At 47.6% G+C, this 15,005-nt stretch overlaps 5 protein-coding genes across 5 annotated transcripts; 4 read left to right on the top strand and 1 right to left on the bottom strand.

Annotated features, from left to right (window-relative positions):
* Positions 1-176: 176 nt before the first annotated feature.
* F4812DRAFT_411028 (alpha/beta-hydrolase) lies at positions 177-2,215 on the top strand. Its single transcript, XM_047932585.1, has 3 exons — positions 177-741; positions 841-1,468; positions 1,569-2,215. Exons 1-3 carry the CDS (start codon positions 536-538, stop codon positions 1,869-1,871), a joined length of 1,137 nt encoding a protein of 378 aa, XP_047795268.1. The 5' UTR covers positions 177-535; the 3' UTR covers positions 1,872-2,215.
* Positions 2,216-2,254: 39 nt separating this feature from the next.
* F4812DRAFT_411020 (MFS general substrate transporter) lies at positions 2,255-4,427 on the bottom strand. Its single transcript, XM_047932584.1, has 5 exons — positions 4,215-4,427; positions 3,882-4,151; positions 3,428-3,824; positions 2,818-3,361; positions 2,255-2,755 (listed from the first exon to the last, which is right to left on the bottom strand). Exons 2-5 carry the CDS (start codon positions 4,119-4,121, stop codon positions 2,365-2,367), a joined length of 1,572 nt encoding a protein of 523 aa, XP_047795267.1. The 5' UTR covers positions 4,122-4,151; positions 4,215-4,427; the 3' UTR covers positions 2,255-2,364.
* A 1,885-nt stretch (positions 4,428-6,312) lies between these two features.
* On the top strand, positions 6,313-8,383 carry F4812DRAFT_454769 (esterase-like activity of phytase-domain-containing protein; the record flags this gene model as incomplete). Its single annotated transcript, XM_047936699.1, has 6 exons — positions 6,313-6,605; positions 6,784-7,136; positions 7,204-7,380; positions 7,450-7,526; positions 7,647-8,111; positions 8,183-8,383. The coding sequence occupies 6 exons, from the start codon at positions 6,313-6,315 to the stop codon at positions 8,381-8,383; spliced, it is 1,566 nt and encodes a 521-aa protein (XP_047795266.1).
* A 1,594-nt stretch (positions 8,384-9,977) lies between these two features.
* F4812DRAFT_411005 (uncharacterized protein) lies at positions 9,978-13,183 on the top strand. The gene is made up of 3 exons (XM_047932583.1): positions 9,978-11,589; positions 11,648-12,347; positions 12,467-13,183. Exons 1-3 carry the CDS (start codon positions 10,696-10,698, stop codon positions 12,511-12,513), a joined length of 1,641 nt encoding a protein of 546 aa, XP_047795265.1. The 5' UTR covers positions 9,978-10,695; the 3' UTR covers positions 12,514-13,183.
* Positions 13,184-13,194: 11 nt separating this feature from the next.
* F4812DRAFT_33139 (uncharacterized protein) lies at positions 13,195-14,097 on the top strand. The gene has a single exon (XM_047931560.1). The coding sequence runs from the start codon at positions 13,455-13,457 to the stop codon at positions 13,812-13,814; it is 360 nt and encodes a 119-aa protein (XP_047795264.1). The 5' UTR covers positions 13,195-13,454; the 3' UTR covers positions 13,815-14,097.
* The last annotated feature ends 908 nt before the right edge of the window (positions 14,098-15,005 follow it).

Below are 15,005 nucleotides of genomic sequence, written 5' to 3'. Positions count from 1 at the left end.
GTTTTTTTTTTTCCCCCCCCCCCCCCCCCCTCCACCCGCCCCCCCCCCCCCCCCCCCCCCCCCCCCCCCCCCCCCCGCCCCCGGGGGGCCCCCCCCCCCCCCCCAGCTATCGACAACACCCCCAAAATATTACCTAACCCTTGAACCGAGGATACGCCATTTGCGCCTAGAACACTTATCAGATACCAACCACAGCCCACGCACCACGCAGCCACGTACAATACAACACAACACAATACAATATAGAGTTGCAGAAGGCCACGTCTTCTATTGGCGTAAGGCTAGATGCCTACCTTAGGTAGGTACCTAACCTACCTACCTAAGGTACCAGGTAGATGTGCCTAAACGATTTGAATCTACCTGATTCGGCTCAACCCGATTCTATGGATTTATCTTAGACTTGGTAAGATACGAACAATATGACTCCAATACGATACAGATATATGCGCAACAATCTAGAGTAGCCTTTACACAGAATCTACCTCTCTTGCCTTACTCCGGTACCAAAGCCGCTCAAGAAAGGCGACTGATAATTATGGCGAACGAAGCCAGCAAGTTGGACGTTCGCGTCCTTCAGCAACCTCGCCTTCCAATTCTTTCTCGAGTCTATCGAGGCGTCGTCGTTTACGCAATTCAAATATTAAGGGAGCCGGCAGCTTGGTTCCAAGACTGGGCTCATCCTCCAGAAATCCCTCCGAACTATGTAAAGAAATACTCGTGTCGCCCATATTTGCCAATCAGGTACGGCCGTCTTGATCACGATAGTTCCTTATGTACCTATAGGTAGTTACCTACCTACCAGGTAATGAGATCTAATGAGATACCTTTCCGCATATTCAGGGTCTTTTTCCCTAAGTCGTACGACCCCCATTCATCCAAGACGCCTCTCCCAACTATATATACCATACACGGTGGCGGGTTCTGTTTCGGCCGATCAAACGATGACGATGCGTGGAACGCTCAATTTGCAAATATGCACAATGTGCTTGTAGTCGCGCTCAACTACCGTAAAGCCCCGTCTTATCCTTTCCCGACCGCAACCTACGATCTCGAAGCCCTCATCCTAGCCACTCTCGACGATGACAGCCTTCCCATCGACAAGACCCGTATAGCGATCGGCGGCTTCTCGGCGGGTGGGAGTTTGACACTTAGCGTATGCCAGTTACCCTCGATCCGAGAAAAGGTCAAACCCTCGGCTGCTGTACCAATATATGCCGTCGTAGACAAGGCTATTCGCCCGGAAATTAAGCTCAAGACGCGATACTACAAGCCTGGCCTTGGCCCGGGTATGCGCTCTGCGCCGACTGATTACCTGGCAAAGTTATCACCATTCTTCCTCTGGAGCTATATCGAACCAGGCATCAATCTAACAGATCCTCTGCTCTCGCCGTACTTCGCTCCTCGAAACACCCTGCCTCCGCACATCTTCTTTATCGGGGTAGAACTGGATCAACTCGCACATGAAACTGTACGTACCTGAATCGAGGTTCATTTCTCTACTTGCATACTCATAAAACGGGACATCTCCTATCCACAGACGGCTCAGAACTTACTAACTCCTTTTCAAGTGGGCTATGGCTAATAGATTGGCGGGACGACCGGAGCCGCTGTTGACTGATGTGGTGGGTCAGGAGAAGCCAGGACCGGGGAAAGGAGAACTCATCTTGGACGATGAGAGGTTTGCGTTCGAGCATGTAGAAGACAAAGGGAAGAGCAGTATCCGATGGTTACTGATACCAGATCAGATCCATGGATTTGATCATCTTCCAGCCCGCTGGCTCGGGGGAGAAGATTTAGAAGATGCGAAGTTGAAAATGACCGCATATCAAAAATTGGTTGGAGAATGGTTGCTCGGGTTTGTGTGGAAATAGACATCCAACGACCTAAAGCCTAGCAGCCACTATTTCCGAACAAATAACCTTTAGTTAGTTCTTATCTAGGGCAATGTACCCAGAGATTACCTGCTTTCACGTTAAGAATCGTATAGGTAAGATAGCTTACAGCTTCGGCTTGGCTACCTATGCAACGAGAGCTGTTTCAGTCTACTGTTTCTATTTTCTTGCGACCCGTCATACGCCTGCTGTCAGATCACCTAAAGCGCTGTATTCGTACACCTGGTGACTCTTTACGGCCACACCGGGATTGCCTGTTTCGCCCGTCCAAGGAAGACCAGAAGTCATACCTTACAAAATACTCAGGATATGGTATCTAGGACCTAAAAACCAGTCACTGTATCATAAACCTAGTAATCCATTTTTGGCTGGGTGCATTGGACGCGAAAGGTTCTATGATCTGCAATCCGAATCCGAAATGGTTTCATTCCGCAATAAACGTATAATTTAGGAAGCTATTCTAGTCCAGGGTCTAATATACATAAACGAAGTTCGGGTTCTCCTTGTCCGTCAAGTTCTGGAACGCCGTAGCATTCAAACCCTCCGTACTATCCGTAATCACCCCCGTTTCGCGCAAAGCGGCGCGGGCTTTCTCCTTTCGTCTGTTTTCCCACTTGAACGCGTACCGGAAAACGAAGAACAGGAGGAACTCGGCGACGTTGGCTACGAGGAGAGACCCGATGCCTAAGTGGTACGACGGCGCCTGCTCTGACTTGTAAAAGAAGGGTGCCGCGATGTTACCGACGCACGAGCCAAACCATACCATCCCCGACACGATCATTTTCTTAGACTGTCCTCCAGTGTTGCTAGTTACTAGAGACAAGGAAATCACGAAAGACGCCTGATAAGATCCAGTCAGGTAGCTGGAATATATTAGCGCTACCTGGGTCACAAATTATTAAAGCGAAACCCCTTAGAAGCTTACAAGCAGATCAGCCGCCCGACGTAAGCGTCGGGAGGGGCAAGCAAGAAGCCCAGTCCCCCCGCTATCGTAGGCAGCATGAACAAGGCGGAAACAGTTGTGCGGTTATCCGGCGGCATGTACTTATTGACCACCGCGCCAAGGGCAATCCAGATGACGATAAGGACACCCTGCGGAATGCCTAGCAGGGCCGTGTGCAGAGTATCGAACCCGAGCCCTTGGATAACCAGCGTTGAGAAATTGGATATGCCGCCGTTTGGGATCGCGCCGAGAAACCCGAACAGCACGAACAGCCAGGTCTTGTAGTCGAGATAGGCCTCCTTGACTTGGCCCCATTTGATCTTCTGGTGCTCGACTCCGGTCTGGTTGCGGCGCACGCGGGCTATCATGAGCAGCCGTTCTTGCTTACTGAAGCCCCAGAATGTCGTGGGCGAATTTGGTAAGAGGAGTAATAGTACGATGCTCCAGAACGTGCACAGCGCCCCCACGACGATGAATTCGTATCGCCATGAGCGAAGCGCGCCTTCGATTTGACCGATTCCGTAGCCTATTTACCTCTATCAGTCGCTGTAACTCCCTTCGCACATGCGAAACTTATCGGGCGACCGCTCACCGATGAGGCCACCACCAGCTATGCCAACGCCGTTCCAAGCGTACCAGGCCGAGATGCGAGAAGGCTGTTCCTCGCGCGTGTAATACATCGACGTAATGAGCATGAAAGCCGGGTCCGCGATGGCTTCGAACGCGCCGGAAAGGATTCTCAAAACAGTCAGGGCGGCGAAATCTTTAGCTGCGGCTTGGGCCATCAAGAGCGCCCCCCACATGAAGATGTTGAACGCCAGGTAGTACGCGGGCGGACAGCGCTGCATGATGAGGTTCGACGGGATGGACCAGAAAAGCCAGCCGAAGTAGAAGGCGCTCGAGAGCCACGAGTACTCGGCCCCTTTCAGGTGCAGGTCCGACTGGATGCCGAAGATGGCGGCGTAGGAGAGAGTTGTCTTGTCAACGTACTAGACACCATGATTAGCCTTGCCGTTGTTGTGGCATAGTTTTTCATCCATCTATACATAGAAGAAGTAGCATATCCCCAGCAGAGGAAGTATGCGTCTATCAAGTTTCCGCTTCAGTTTCTTCTCGGCTTCTCGATCAATGGAATGGTCATCCGGATATTGCAGTAAGGCTTCGGCGTACATGTCCGCATGGCGCTGATTAATTTTGCGAGCAATGTGAACATTGCTCTCGACGTGCTCAACATTCCCATCAATCGCCTCGGGGGGTTCCTTAAGATCAGGAATCTCTTCAGCCATCGTAGGTATATCCAGTTTAGTGGTAAACCCCTATGTCGATGTTAGAATATTCACCAATAAGCTGAAATAGCATTAATTGACTTAATATATTACCTTGATACCTCGATACTGGACTGGAGTTAATACCTACGAAGATAGCCAATAAATTAGGAGACAAAACACAACCGAAGCGTAGACCTTATCCCATGTATAATCCAAAGAGGTTAGTTGAGATATCACCTTTTTCGAATCCTATTGCTTGACCCTAAGTCCATGCTATAGAGGGTTAACTCAGGAGAGAGAGCATATAAATAATGAATTATAAGATAACATCTATTGATACAAGGGTAATAGCCGAACTTCAAGTCCTGGTGGGTAACTTGTTCATTCCCCGCATTCAGATAGCTTTCCCGAGTCTACCCAGGATATCGGGTTACAGTATAGATAGAGTCTCCATTATTATTTCATACTCCTTACTGGTCTAAGTAATGTTGCTTTGCTATGGAACTGTTATGGGCTGGCTATGAGGAGAACTGAGATTTGAATTCGCGGATTTGGTTTATGTGTGATAAATGTTTTGAAAACTCAGCCAATAAACAATCAGCATCTTCCCTTTGACTCACTAGACCCTGAGATGGCTATAACGACCACAATAATAGGCGAAATGTCCCAAATCTCGATGCGTGGTACCATACCTCTTAAAACGTGCGACCGTTCAAATTTAACTATTCCGAGAAGTTAGAACGATTCTGTATCGTAGAAAGGTTCTGCGTCAAAATAGTTGCTTGCGGAACATACTGTACGTGCAGCAATCCCGTCTCTGTCTCTTATCTGAATAACCTAGTAGTAGACTCAAGCGCAACTTACGTCTGACCTTGAGTAAGACTGGTCTTGTCGGTCTTGGGTGTAGCTTATGTGTAGCCACCGCGCGACGCGCTTCCTTCCGAACGCACTGCTTAAAGGCTTTAAGGGGCCTTGCGAGAGGACTCGGGTCGCGGCGAGAGTAGATATGCGTGGTTTCCGGCTCGTCACTACGCCGACTGGGCCCAGAGAGGATGCTATACACCTTGGCTTTAATGCATGCACTAACTCTCTGTAGAAGCTATGATCTGGTTATCTTCAAAATACCCCCGGGGGGCTTTGACGAAGTTCACGCCGGATTGGTATGTCGCGTGTATTGGCTTCCGTTATATTTAGGCGCCGTCACGCTGCAAGAAGTGTCTGCTTTGCTGGAAGCGCAAGTGGGTTCAATACCAGGTATTCCTCGTGATAGCGCCTAACCTGACGAATCGGCTAGATCTTCAAGGATAAAAGGACGCGCAGAACAGTCAAGAAGTATCCGGGATGGGGGGAAGAGGATAACGGTTGTTTCTGATAGTCGACGATACCATTTGACTCAATCGCATACACATAATCGATTCAAACACAACCTAGAGTGTCAGAGGCGACTGAAGGAATGGAGAAATTTGTTAAGTACAGATTTATTTTATTGATTCTTATATTTTGCTTGCGAAGACGGTCATCTTATCGTGGTAGGATCATGAAATAACCCCCTTCCTCAAATAGGACACCACTTTGGGCCATGCTGTCGCTAAGAATCACCGAAGTTGTATAGCGTGGGTGTTGCCGCTGACGAACATTACCACCTACCCACAACGTTGTTTCGCGACCTTTTCCCATTCGAAGCCTCTGACGCACCAAAACGCCCCACGTGCTCGTCCACCATTTTCGAATACAATTAGCAATTAGCGAATATTCTATTGTGAAATGTGCAACATGGTGGCTCCCCCCTGCCACCCTATTCGCCGCCTAGTATCTCAGCACGGCAGGTCGCTTGGGGGCCTTGGCGAATGAGACTTCGGGAGTCGACAACGTGCTCAACGCCGCGCTCGGGTAATCGGATAATCCTCAGAGCCCACCACCACCACCTACCCAGTTTAGGCATCTTCATTCTTTTTCATTTCTACTTTTACCCATAAATAGTTTGTCGTGGACATTGCGATGAGCTAAGTTGTCTGATCTCCCGCGACAACGGCCTGCCCTATGTGTCGCAAGCGCGAGTTTGTAAACCGTGACCGGGCCGAAAGCAGAGTAGCTGAATATTAGAAAGTAGCTGCGCATAAGTATTTAATAGATTATTAACCCATAATGGATTGCTTCTTGTCTTTGTAAGCTCTCGTCGTTGTTCGTGATATCGGTTCTGAGCGTCAGCATGAACAGACTCTTACTCATAGCCTCTTTGGCCGCGAGCGCTGTCGGTGCTGCCGTAAAGTGTCGGGCTAGTGATGGTTCGCCACCAAGCGTAAATAAGACCACTTGCAATGGTATCGTTTACGAGTATCAGGAGCTCGCTGGCTATGGATTTGTTGTCTCGGATGCGGTTGACAAATTCGGCGACACGCTTGGAGGACTGGGATCCTCTATACATCTAGACTCGGATTCTTGGAAGAAGCTTGACAATGGAAGCTACTCAGGTGTGTTGTGGTCATTGCCTGATAGGGGTTGGTAAGTAATATTTCTGAATTTATTCCATGATGTTCTTGAAATGAATCTGGTGAAAACTAGTGCATGGAAACAGCAGGTGCTTGCAGCATAGGGAACTGTCATGATATATCATGTATCTAAGCTGCCTTCTTTGACACGCCCTAGTTTGAACATTAGGATCACTGATAATCGCCACCAGGAACACCCAAGGGACACTTAACTTCAATCCCCGAGTGCACAAGTTTAATATTATTTTCACGCCGAAGCCCGATGCAACGGTGGATAGCCCGTCTGGTCCAAACTTATACTTCGAGTACCTAGATACGATACTTTTCTCTGGGCCTGACGGAACGCCCTGTACTGGGTTGGATGCCGACGCCACTGGTCACATTTCATTCCCCGGCTTTCCCGATCTTCCCGTTGCTACTTATACGGGAGACGGTTTTGGTGGAGACGGACCAGGAGGTAAACGTATCCCCGTTGACGCAGAGGGACTCTATGTGAATGATGACTCTAGCTTTTGGGTATCTGATGAATATGGTCCTTACATATGTATGAGCGCTTCGACTCAGCATCCTACCTAAAACTCAAAAGCCATTTTGCTGATGTGACTACTCAGATCTATTCAGCCCGGAGGGCAAGATGCTCAGCGCAATTCGTCCCAATGACGCTATTGTACCGGTCCGCAATGGGAACACCTCTTTCTCCGCTAATAGTCCTCCATATTATATCGACAATGGCGAAGGAGACGATGTAGACCCTGCTGATCCGGATAGCGGCCGTGACAATAATCATGGTAAGTACCTAACCTATGGTCTGTATATGCGATATGTATAGGCAGTCTCAATAACCGGAATCTACCTAGGTTTCGAAGGTCTCACTGTCTCGGAAGACGGCAAGTCTCTGTGGATACTTTTGCAGGCGGCAACTGTCCAAGACGGTGTAAGTGTTGTACTCCACTGGATGTCATGACTGGATGGCGGCAACTCAAGTTCTCTGAGGCGAAATGCATGCTGATAGACTGACTTGACTGGGTTGTTTGAATACTAACACCGGAATTAGGGCTTGGAAAAGCAAACCATGAGGCATACTAGGTTCCTTAAATACGATGTTTCGGATCGACTTGCGCCAGTCTACGCGGGGGAGTGGATTGTGCCTCTGCCCCTCTATAACGATCCGACAGCGAAGAAGTCAAAGAATCCTAAAGCAGCTGCACAATCCGAGATACATGCTCTCGAAAATGGCCAGTTCTTTATCCTGTCTAGAGATTCTGGTGCTGGCCATGGCACTGACAACTCCCTTTCCGTCTATCGCCAGCTTGACGTCTTCGACATTTCAGACGCTACAGATATCAAGGCAGCTGGCGATTATGATTGCACTGACTGCAACGTTGCGAAGTCTGAGAGTGGGGATCTCAAGAAGGAGATCAAGCCAGCGAAATACTGCAGCTTCCTCGACTTCAACGTTAATGCGCAGCTAAACAGGTTTGGCGTTCACAACGGCGGTAACCAAGACCAATACCTATTGGTAAGCCATCTCTACTACTTATAAGCTTTGGTTCAGGAACAAGTTTAAGGCTGACCTATGATACTATTCAGAATGAGAAATGGGAGTCTATTGGAAGAGTCCCTGTTGATCCTGGCGTCTCGAATGGAGAGTTTTACGTTTTTAGTTTAAGCGATAACGATTTTATCACTCAGAAAGGGTTTATGAATGGGGGTAAGCTCCCGTATTCTGACGAAAGCGGCTATGATCTTGAAAGCCAAGCACTGGTATTCAAGCTGCGGATTTCAACTTGAACGGGATCTCGGATGCCATGACAAGTAATATTGTTGTATAGTATCAAGAATAGTAACATAGGCGGGCCGCAACCGGCCGCGGCCGCATGAACCAGTTTTACTTGACCTCGTCGAAATAGGAACATGACTTTCTAACGGGATTTAGCGACCAATCAATAGACTTATGCATTCCTCGATAGAGACAGGTTCAGGGTCCAGCGAAGCTTTCCTCTTAATTTGAGGACCCCTGATAGCCCTGACAGGTAGGTACCTAAGGCAAAGTAAAGTCTAAGGGTCCGGCCTTGGTTGGGCAGCAGGAATTGCGTGGTCGCCCACAAAACGACCCAGCGCTTCGAGTTTCACGATTGTTGAAGGACGTACGCACGTAAGCGCGAAAAGCAAAAGACCCAACTCAGGAAATCATTTGAGTGTTTGAGAACAATGATTATATTGTACCTCATGACGAATGACGAGTTGCATCGTTAAGGGGAGCAGATTTGGATTTTTGGGTATTTGGATATGGTGAGAACTACAAACGCGTTGTTGAGGAGGAAGACATTTATTTCTGGTTGGAGAGCACGGGCCAATTTAGTTGTCGCGGCCGGCGCGGATGGGCTGGTGGGTAAGACAAGACAGGCTTAATGAAAATTGAACGACGTCACTCTGCATTAAAAAAAAGGTCTTGGCATCTATATCCTGGAAGTCCAAGCTTACCTCTAGGTACCTAGCCTACCTCATAGTAGAAAGCTTAGAAAGCTTAGAAAGCTCTCCACCTGTCACAACACGAAATTCTAGATCCCGTCGAGATCCACGAAAAGCAAGCTCTAATACCACTAATACCTAACCTAACGCTAAGTGAGGTGGTGGTGGTATGGGGACACATCATCTCTCTCCGACGCTATCAACCTTGTAAACCTTGTACGATAGGTACTTTCGTCTCGAAGTCTTCCGTGTCCGGCCTTATTGACCAAGGATAATCGGCACGTATCGTATCGGCGGCGGATCCTGATGATAAAAGTGCCTAACGATGAACAACTCTCTCTCAGGTTGCGGCTGCAATGATTACTTCAATGGTCTGTCTGTACATGGCCGTGGTCAAAATTAATAAAATGTAACCTCGATGATTCTCACTGTTGTACACAAAAGGCATATGTCACGGGTAGCGGGCAGTCGACACCTCGAATTAGGGCAAATATAGCAACCCAAGCGCTGCCCAAATTGATATGTTTGTATGTTGTACATATGTCGTTCTTCTCATATATCTGCTCGGATACGATGTATGATGGATGCCCATGAATGATGGATAACAGCCTATAATTGTCAAATAGGTGATAGGTACAAATTAAATGCCACATTACCTAAAATATATTGCTCTCCGACACAAAAAAAAAGCACGGTGACGGAATTCTTATGATAGAAGCTTCGATGCTGGATGTTACACTAACATAGACTAGCAGTCACACTTCTCTTACTTCAAATTTATGATTGGTCTTTTGATTCTTTTGGCTCCCTAGATAGTGGCTGTAGGTATTGGCTTATACCAAGGTTAGCGTGGTTTCATGCAGCGCTAATGGCCACCTAAGGTGCCTTAGTACCTCCTAGATGGATGGGCTAAGCCATCACCAGGTTCACTGATGTAATGATCATTTTTAAAGAGCCAGGTTGCCCCTCTACATCTCTCAAACTCAATTCCACGATCGAACTACATTGTCGTCATTTCTCATCCCATACTGGTTTTGGGTTTTTTTTTTCTGTCAAATTTCACTCAAGACTATATATATTATAAAGTTTAGTCTATTATTTCCATCTACTTGGGTAGTATCTATATTATAGATAACTTAAGATACCCTCAGATACACATATACCCAGGGCTCACTCGTCACACACCTGCAACTTTGAGGGCACCGCATCACCTTTGGGCTGCTGATCAGGTTTATCGAGGTTTATCGGTCAGTCCGCGACAGATAGGAGTCGCATAAAGGTCACACGCAGCAGGAACGTGCGAAAACCCCGAGGAGAACAAAAACGGTCCATTTGGATTTTACGCTGCGCAAGGGTGGTGGAACTGTTGGGTCGTTACGAAAAGCTGCCCCGCGCGAGATTCCAAAGCTCTCAAATTAATACGTTGGCATTTCGGAGTAGCGTCCATTCCCTGCTGTCGTCATAGCCAAAAATCTACAACTGACACTGGAAACTGGCGATCGTCCGATTTTATTCCTACATCGACATCAACCATCATTTCAATATACTCGGCCATCATATTGAATAATTCCTGGAAAATCTTTTTATTATATCTTTCGACATTTTTCTAATTACAACTTCACCATTTTAATATGGCGCACATGCGGGTAGATGAAGATCTGGCCTACGGTGATTCGTACGGTGAGAGGTGGGACAAGAGTCGCTTCGCTGTTGAAAGTGACCGTAGTCGGCAAAACGCTGAAAAAGATCGCATGGAGGAACATGACCGCTACTACAGCCGCGGTCCAGGAAGTAGGCTCCGTGAGAAATCTGTGGATGAAAGGTTCGAGCGAAGAGTACCACGTCCGTGGGAGGACGACTTCCCCCGCGAGAAAAGATACTACGATGAAGCCCCTCGATTCCGACGTTCTCCACCTCCCGAGTTGGACCGACGTCTTGTTATCAACCGCGAGCGAGCCGAAAGGGAACGTGAACGAGAATTCCGCCCCTCTTCTCCTCCAAGAAGGCCTGGACAGCTACTCCGTCGACAATCATCTCTTGATACATTCGATAGACGACCCCCACCGCGCTTTGTTGAAAGGGACGAGTTTGATACCCACTCTCGTCGCGATGATTTCCGTCCTGAGCCATACAAACCTACCCCTCTTCCTCGATCGAGAGCCCTGCCTCCACCGAGAATATACGCTGAACGGGAATTTGATGAAATCAAGATCTCTGAGCCTGATTTCTACGGTGATGAGGAATATCATAATTACCCTGAGCGTATTCGCGAGAGAGACGTTGTGAAGCTGAGGAAACGTCGCGATAGTAGTGCATCGAGACATAAGCGTCGCAGTAGAAGTGTCCGTAGCAGAAGCGTTTCGCGCACTTCTTTCTCATCAGATGATTCTAGTAGCACTGGAGGCACCAGCGTTACGATGAAGAGCGTTAAGAGCGAGTATCCTAAGAAGGGAAAGACAAGAATCCCAGTCCGACTTGTTTCCAAGCTAGCGCTCATCGACCTCGGTTATCCATTCGTCGAAGAGGTAAGCCCCTTTCACCTCTCCAACACCTTCTCGTCATTAATCTAACTAACTGGCTTAGGGTAACGTTATTATTGTGCAAAAAGCTCTGGGCCAACAAAATATCGATGACCTACTTAAGCTAAGTGAAGAATACAAGAAGTCAGAACATGAAGTCGCATCTGCTCGCTCCATTCACGGAGGTCTTGTCGAAGAAAGGAGAGAAGAAATCTTTACTCTTCCGCCACCGCCAATTGCCGCACCTGCTCCTCCACCACCGGTCATCCATACTGCAGCCCCCGTTGCACCCGCTCCTCTCCCAACGATCATTCATACCGCGGCCCCTGTCGCACCCGCTACGCAAGCGCCCGTCGAAGTTATTAATGAGACTTATTTTCGAGAGAGTTCGCCTTCTCGCAGTACACGTAGTCATCGCAGCCACTCTACCTCTACAACTCGAACACCTGTTATCATAGAACCCCGAGAATACAGCGAAGATGTAGCTGTAGGACCTCTCGCTTTAGTCGGTGACCGACGGCGATCGGATAGGGATATTAAGATGGAAATTGCAAGGCTAGAAGCAGAACGCGACTTGCTGAAAGTGGAACGGCGGCAACACCGCCATCATTCGCACTCCCGCCATCGGTCGCATAGCCATATTACTGATCGCGAGTTGGTTTCGGCCGAACGGTTACCGACGGGGGAGATCGTCCTATATGAGGAGCAGGTCGAGAAGATCGAGGAGCCACGGCGCGGGGTGCGCATTGAGAAGGACAAGAAAGGTAGGATGTCCATTAGCGTGCCTAAGTATCGATAGGTGAAGGTGCGCTTCTACTCGCTCTAATCTTATTGGAGTTATCTAAAGCCGAGGGGCCTTGGCTAACATTTATTATCTTTGTAGGGCCTCCTCCTGGTTTGATGAGAGCTATGCTCGCTACTCTCACCTAATCCTCCCTCGATTTAGTGGACACAGCTTGGCTTTCCGTATTGGGAAGAGAAATACTGGGCTTCGTTTATTGCTAAGATTTTCATTTTACTATTTGCGAACCATTATTCTGTTCGCTTATCACGCCCTGCTATGTTTATGACGCTGGTTTTTCTTACTAGGCGGGTCAAGGGGGCGTTTTATATTGGATATATATGGCTAAACACGGGTTTCCTACCATCATGTGTGTCCAGGTGCAAGCGTTACCTTATAGTTGGTATAAATTGGGCTCATCATCGACATTTCGTTCTTGGAGAATAGCTTGATGATAACAAACAGTAAAGTTGTCAATGATATAATGACCATTATTCATCTCAAGAGATCTGCTACCTACCAGGATACGACCTTTGATACCTAAGTACCTAGGTACGTAACCTAATGCTTCGCACATCTCTATAGGAAATCATCTTATAGGTTGAGCCGCGAAACTCATAGCGTAAACCAAGCACAGTTCATGTCAAATACATCAAAGAAACCTTGCTAAAATATCCTCGGGGCTCTTTTAACTTACCTTTATTATTTATCACAATGGTCATTCATGGTTGTACGAGATGTATGAGAGCTTTTACAATAATGAATTGTTCACGTTTGTCAAATATCGTAGACGAACCTTTCATTAACCCTTTAAATGCCAATGGGATTGTCCACAATCTAGATATGAATGGTATAAATGTTCCAATACTACCTACTCGAGGCACCTAATTGCTGATCTCAGAGCTTCCGTATATTTTACTTATACGACTTGAAACGCACTTGTACAGACGGCAAATATTGCAAGCTAACCGTTCACAAACGTGAACTTCTAAGCCCAGACTTGAAAACATTAAGAAAGCGTATAAAACGCATACCTATGAACAGGTGGGACACTTACTTTTAAACGACAAGTACCTACATCTATGAAACCATGCCGCGAACCAATCAGGGGATCGCTCTGGAGAAGGCCGCAGTGCGCGCCGAGCAGAGGAACGTAGCGCTCAAGCAAGAGCAGAACCAGAACCGCAAGAGCCCTACCCCGGGCATGTCCACCCCGGCGTCGAGCTCCTCGCACGGGATCTTCGACCCGCACGACTTCAAGCCGCCCTTCCAGGCGTACCTGCAGCGGTCGTGCAGGCGGGAGGCTGATGCCAAGCGCTTGAAGATGGAGGAGTGTCTCGATATGGACCTGGTGAAGAAAGGCTCGTTCTTGTATATGAGCAAGCACTATAAGGAGGAGGTTGTGAACTGGTGCGAGTTTGCTGAAGAGCATCAGAAGTCGACGTTTTAGTTAGATGTTGTTAGCTGTTATCGTTAGGATACAGAGAGAGCTGCTTACCCGTGGTGGTTTTGGGAATCTACTGCACTTTGGGGGTGTTTTTAGCCAGGCGTTCCGGCAACTATTAGGTTTAGGAGCGACGGTATACTTTAGAGTACCTAGGTAGGTCATAATTGGTCTCATAATCTTTGGTACCTTAGTAGCTAATATATGAACTACTTTGAAAACTTGAATGGGGTACTTCTCTCCTTTATCCTCATTTCAGGGGAACCTGATCACTTCGAAGTCAAAGACATACACTGGAAGCGACCATCCCTAGGTACACACCTACGTAACATATGGGATAAAAGGGGGGTATTTTAAGTTGGGAGCTAGAGTGAGTAGATACCTCTTCTAAGGATGCTTTCAAATACATCAATACAAGGCTACTCAGGTATATATTAGATGAGCGGCGTCATCATTCACTCCCTGGCTAGGATCTTATTTATGGTTACCGCCTCGCGTACCTTAGTAAATGCAGCCCTATGAATAAAGTTCTTAATGCAGAAATTTGCCAGTCGTGGTGGAGCTAGAAATAAGCCTGCATAATACCTTGATCACACGGAAGAGTCGCTCCTTTTTCAATGGTTCTTTCGCTTGTCTTATATATAATCAGGGTTATACGACTGAGCGGGGTTGTCAGTACCTACCTAGGTATATATGAAAACTATCTTCATCTGATGTTATCACGAGCAGCACCAATAAATAGACGAGGTATCATACACAACTCGTTGCCAAGCTACCGTATATCGGCTGTCGCGCATCGCTACCCATATAAGGTAACCCGCATAAAGTCGATGTGCCTTTAAGCTGCGGGCACGCGGCGTAGATATAGACAAGCTCGCAAGTCTTAACCTAATCTTGCGGGTTAGCCCGTAGTTCCGTTTAACCTGATCCTTCAAAGTTGGCTTAAAAGTAAGCCTGCATCAACTAGAAGTTTGTAGGTGGAGGAATGGTTGCTCTAATTTGCTAACTACTTCCATCATGTAACCCCTTTAGCATAATCCCAACAGACCATTGCGACATTTACCCACCTTCACTTTTTGAAGCAACAACTCCAATTTGCATTACGTAGGAGCAGGTGCACATACGAAGTAGTTCGCTAGCATAGGTATCTGATAACGAGGTTGAGGCGCTTCAGTAGCGTGTAAGAAACGTACCTAC

Source organism: Daldinia caldariorum (assembly GCF_022478825.1).
Source record: "Daldinia caldariorum strain CBS 122874 unplaced genomic scaffold F4812scaffold_1, whole genome shotgun sequence".
Taxonomy (NCBI): Eukaryota; Fungi; Ascomycota; class Sordariomycetes; order Xylariales; family Hypoxylaceae; genus Daldinia; species Daldinia caldariorum.
The sequence above is the reverse complement of the archived record's forward strand: the minus strand, read 5'-3'. Positions and strand labels throughout refer to the sequence as shown.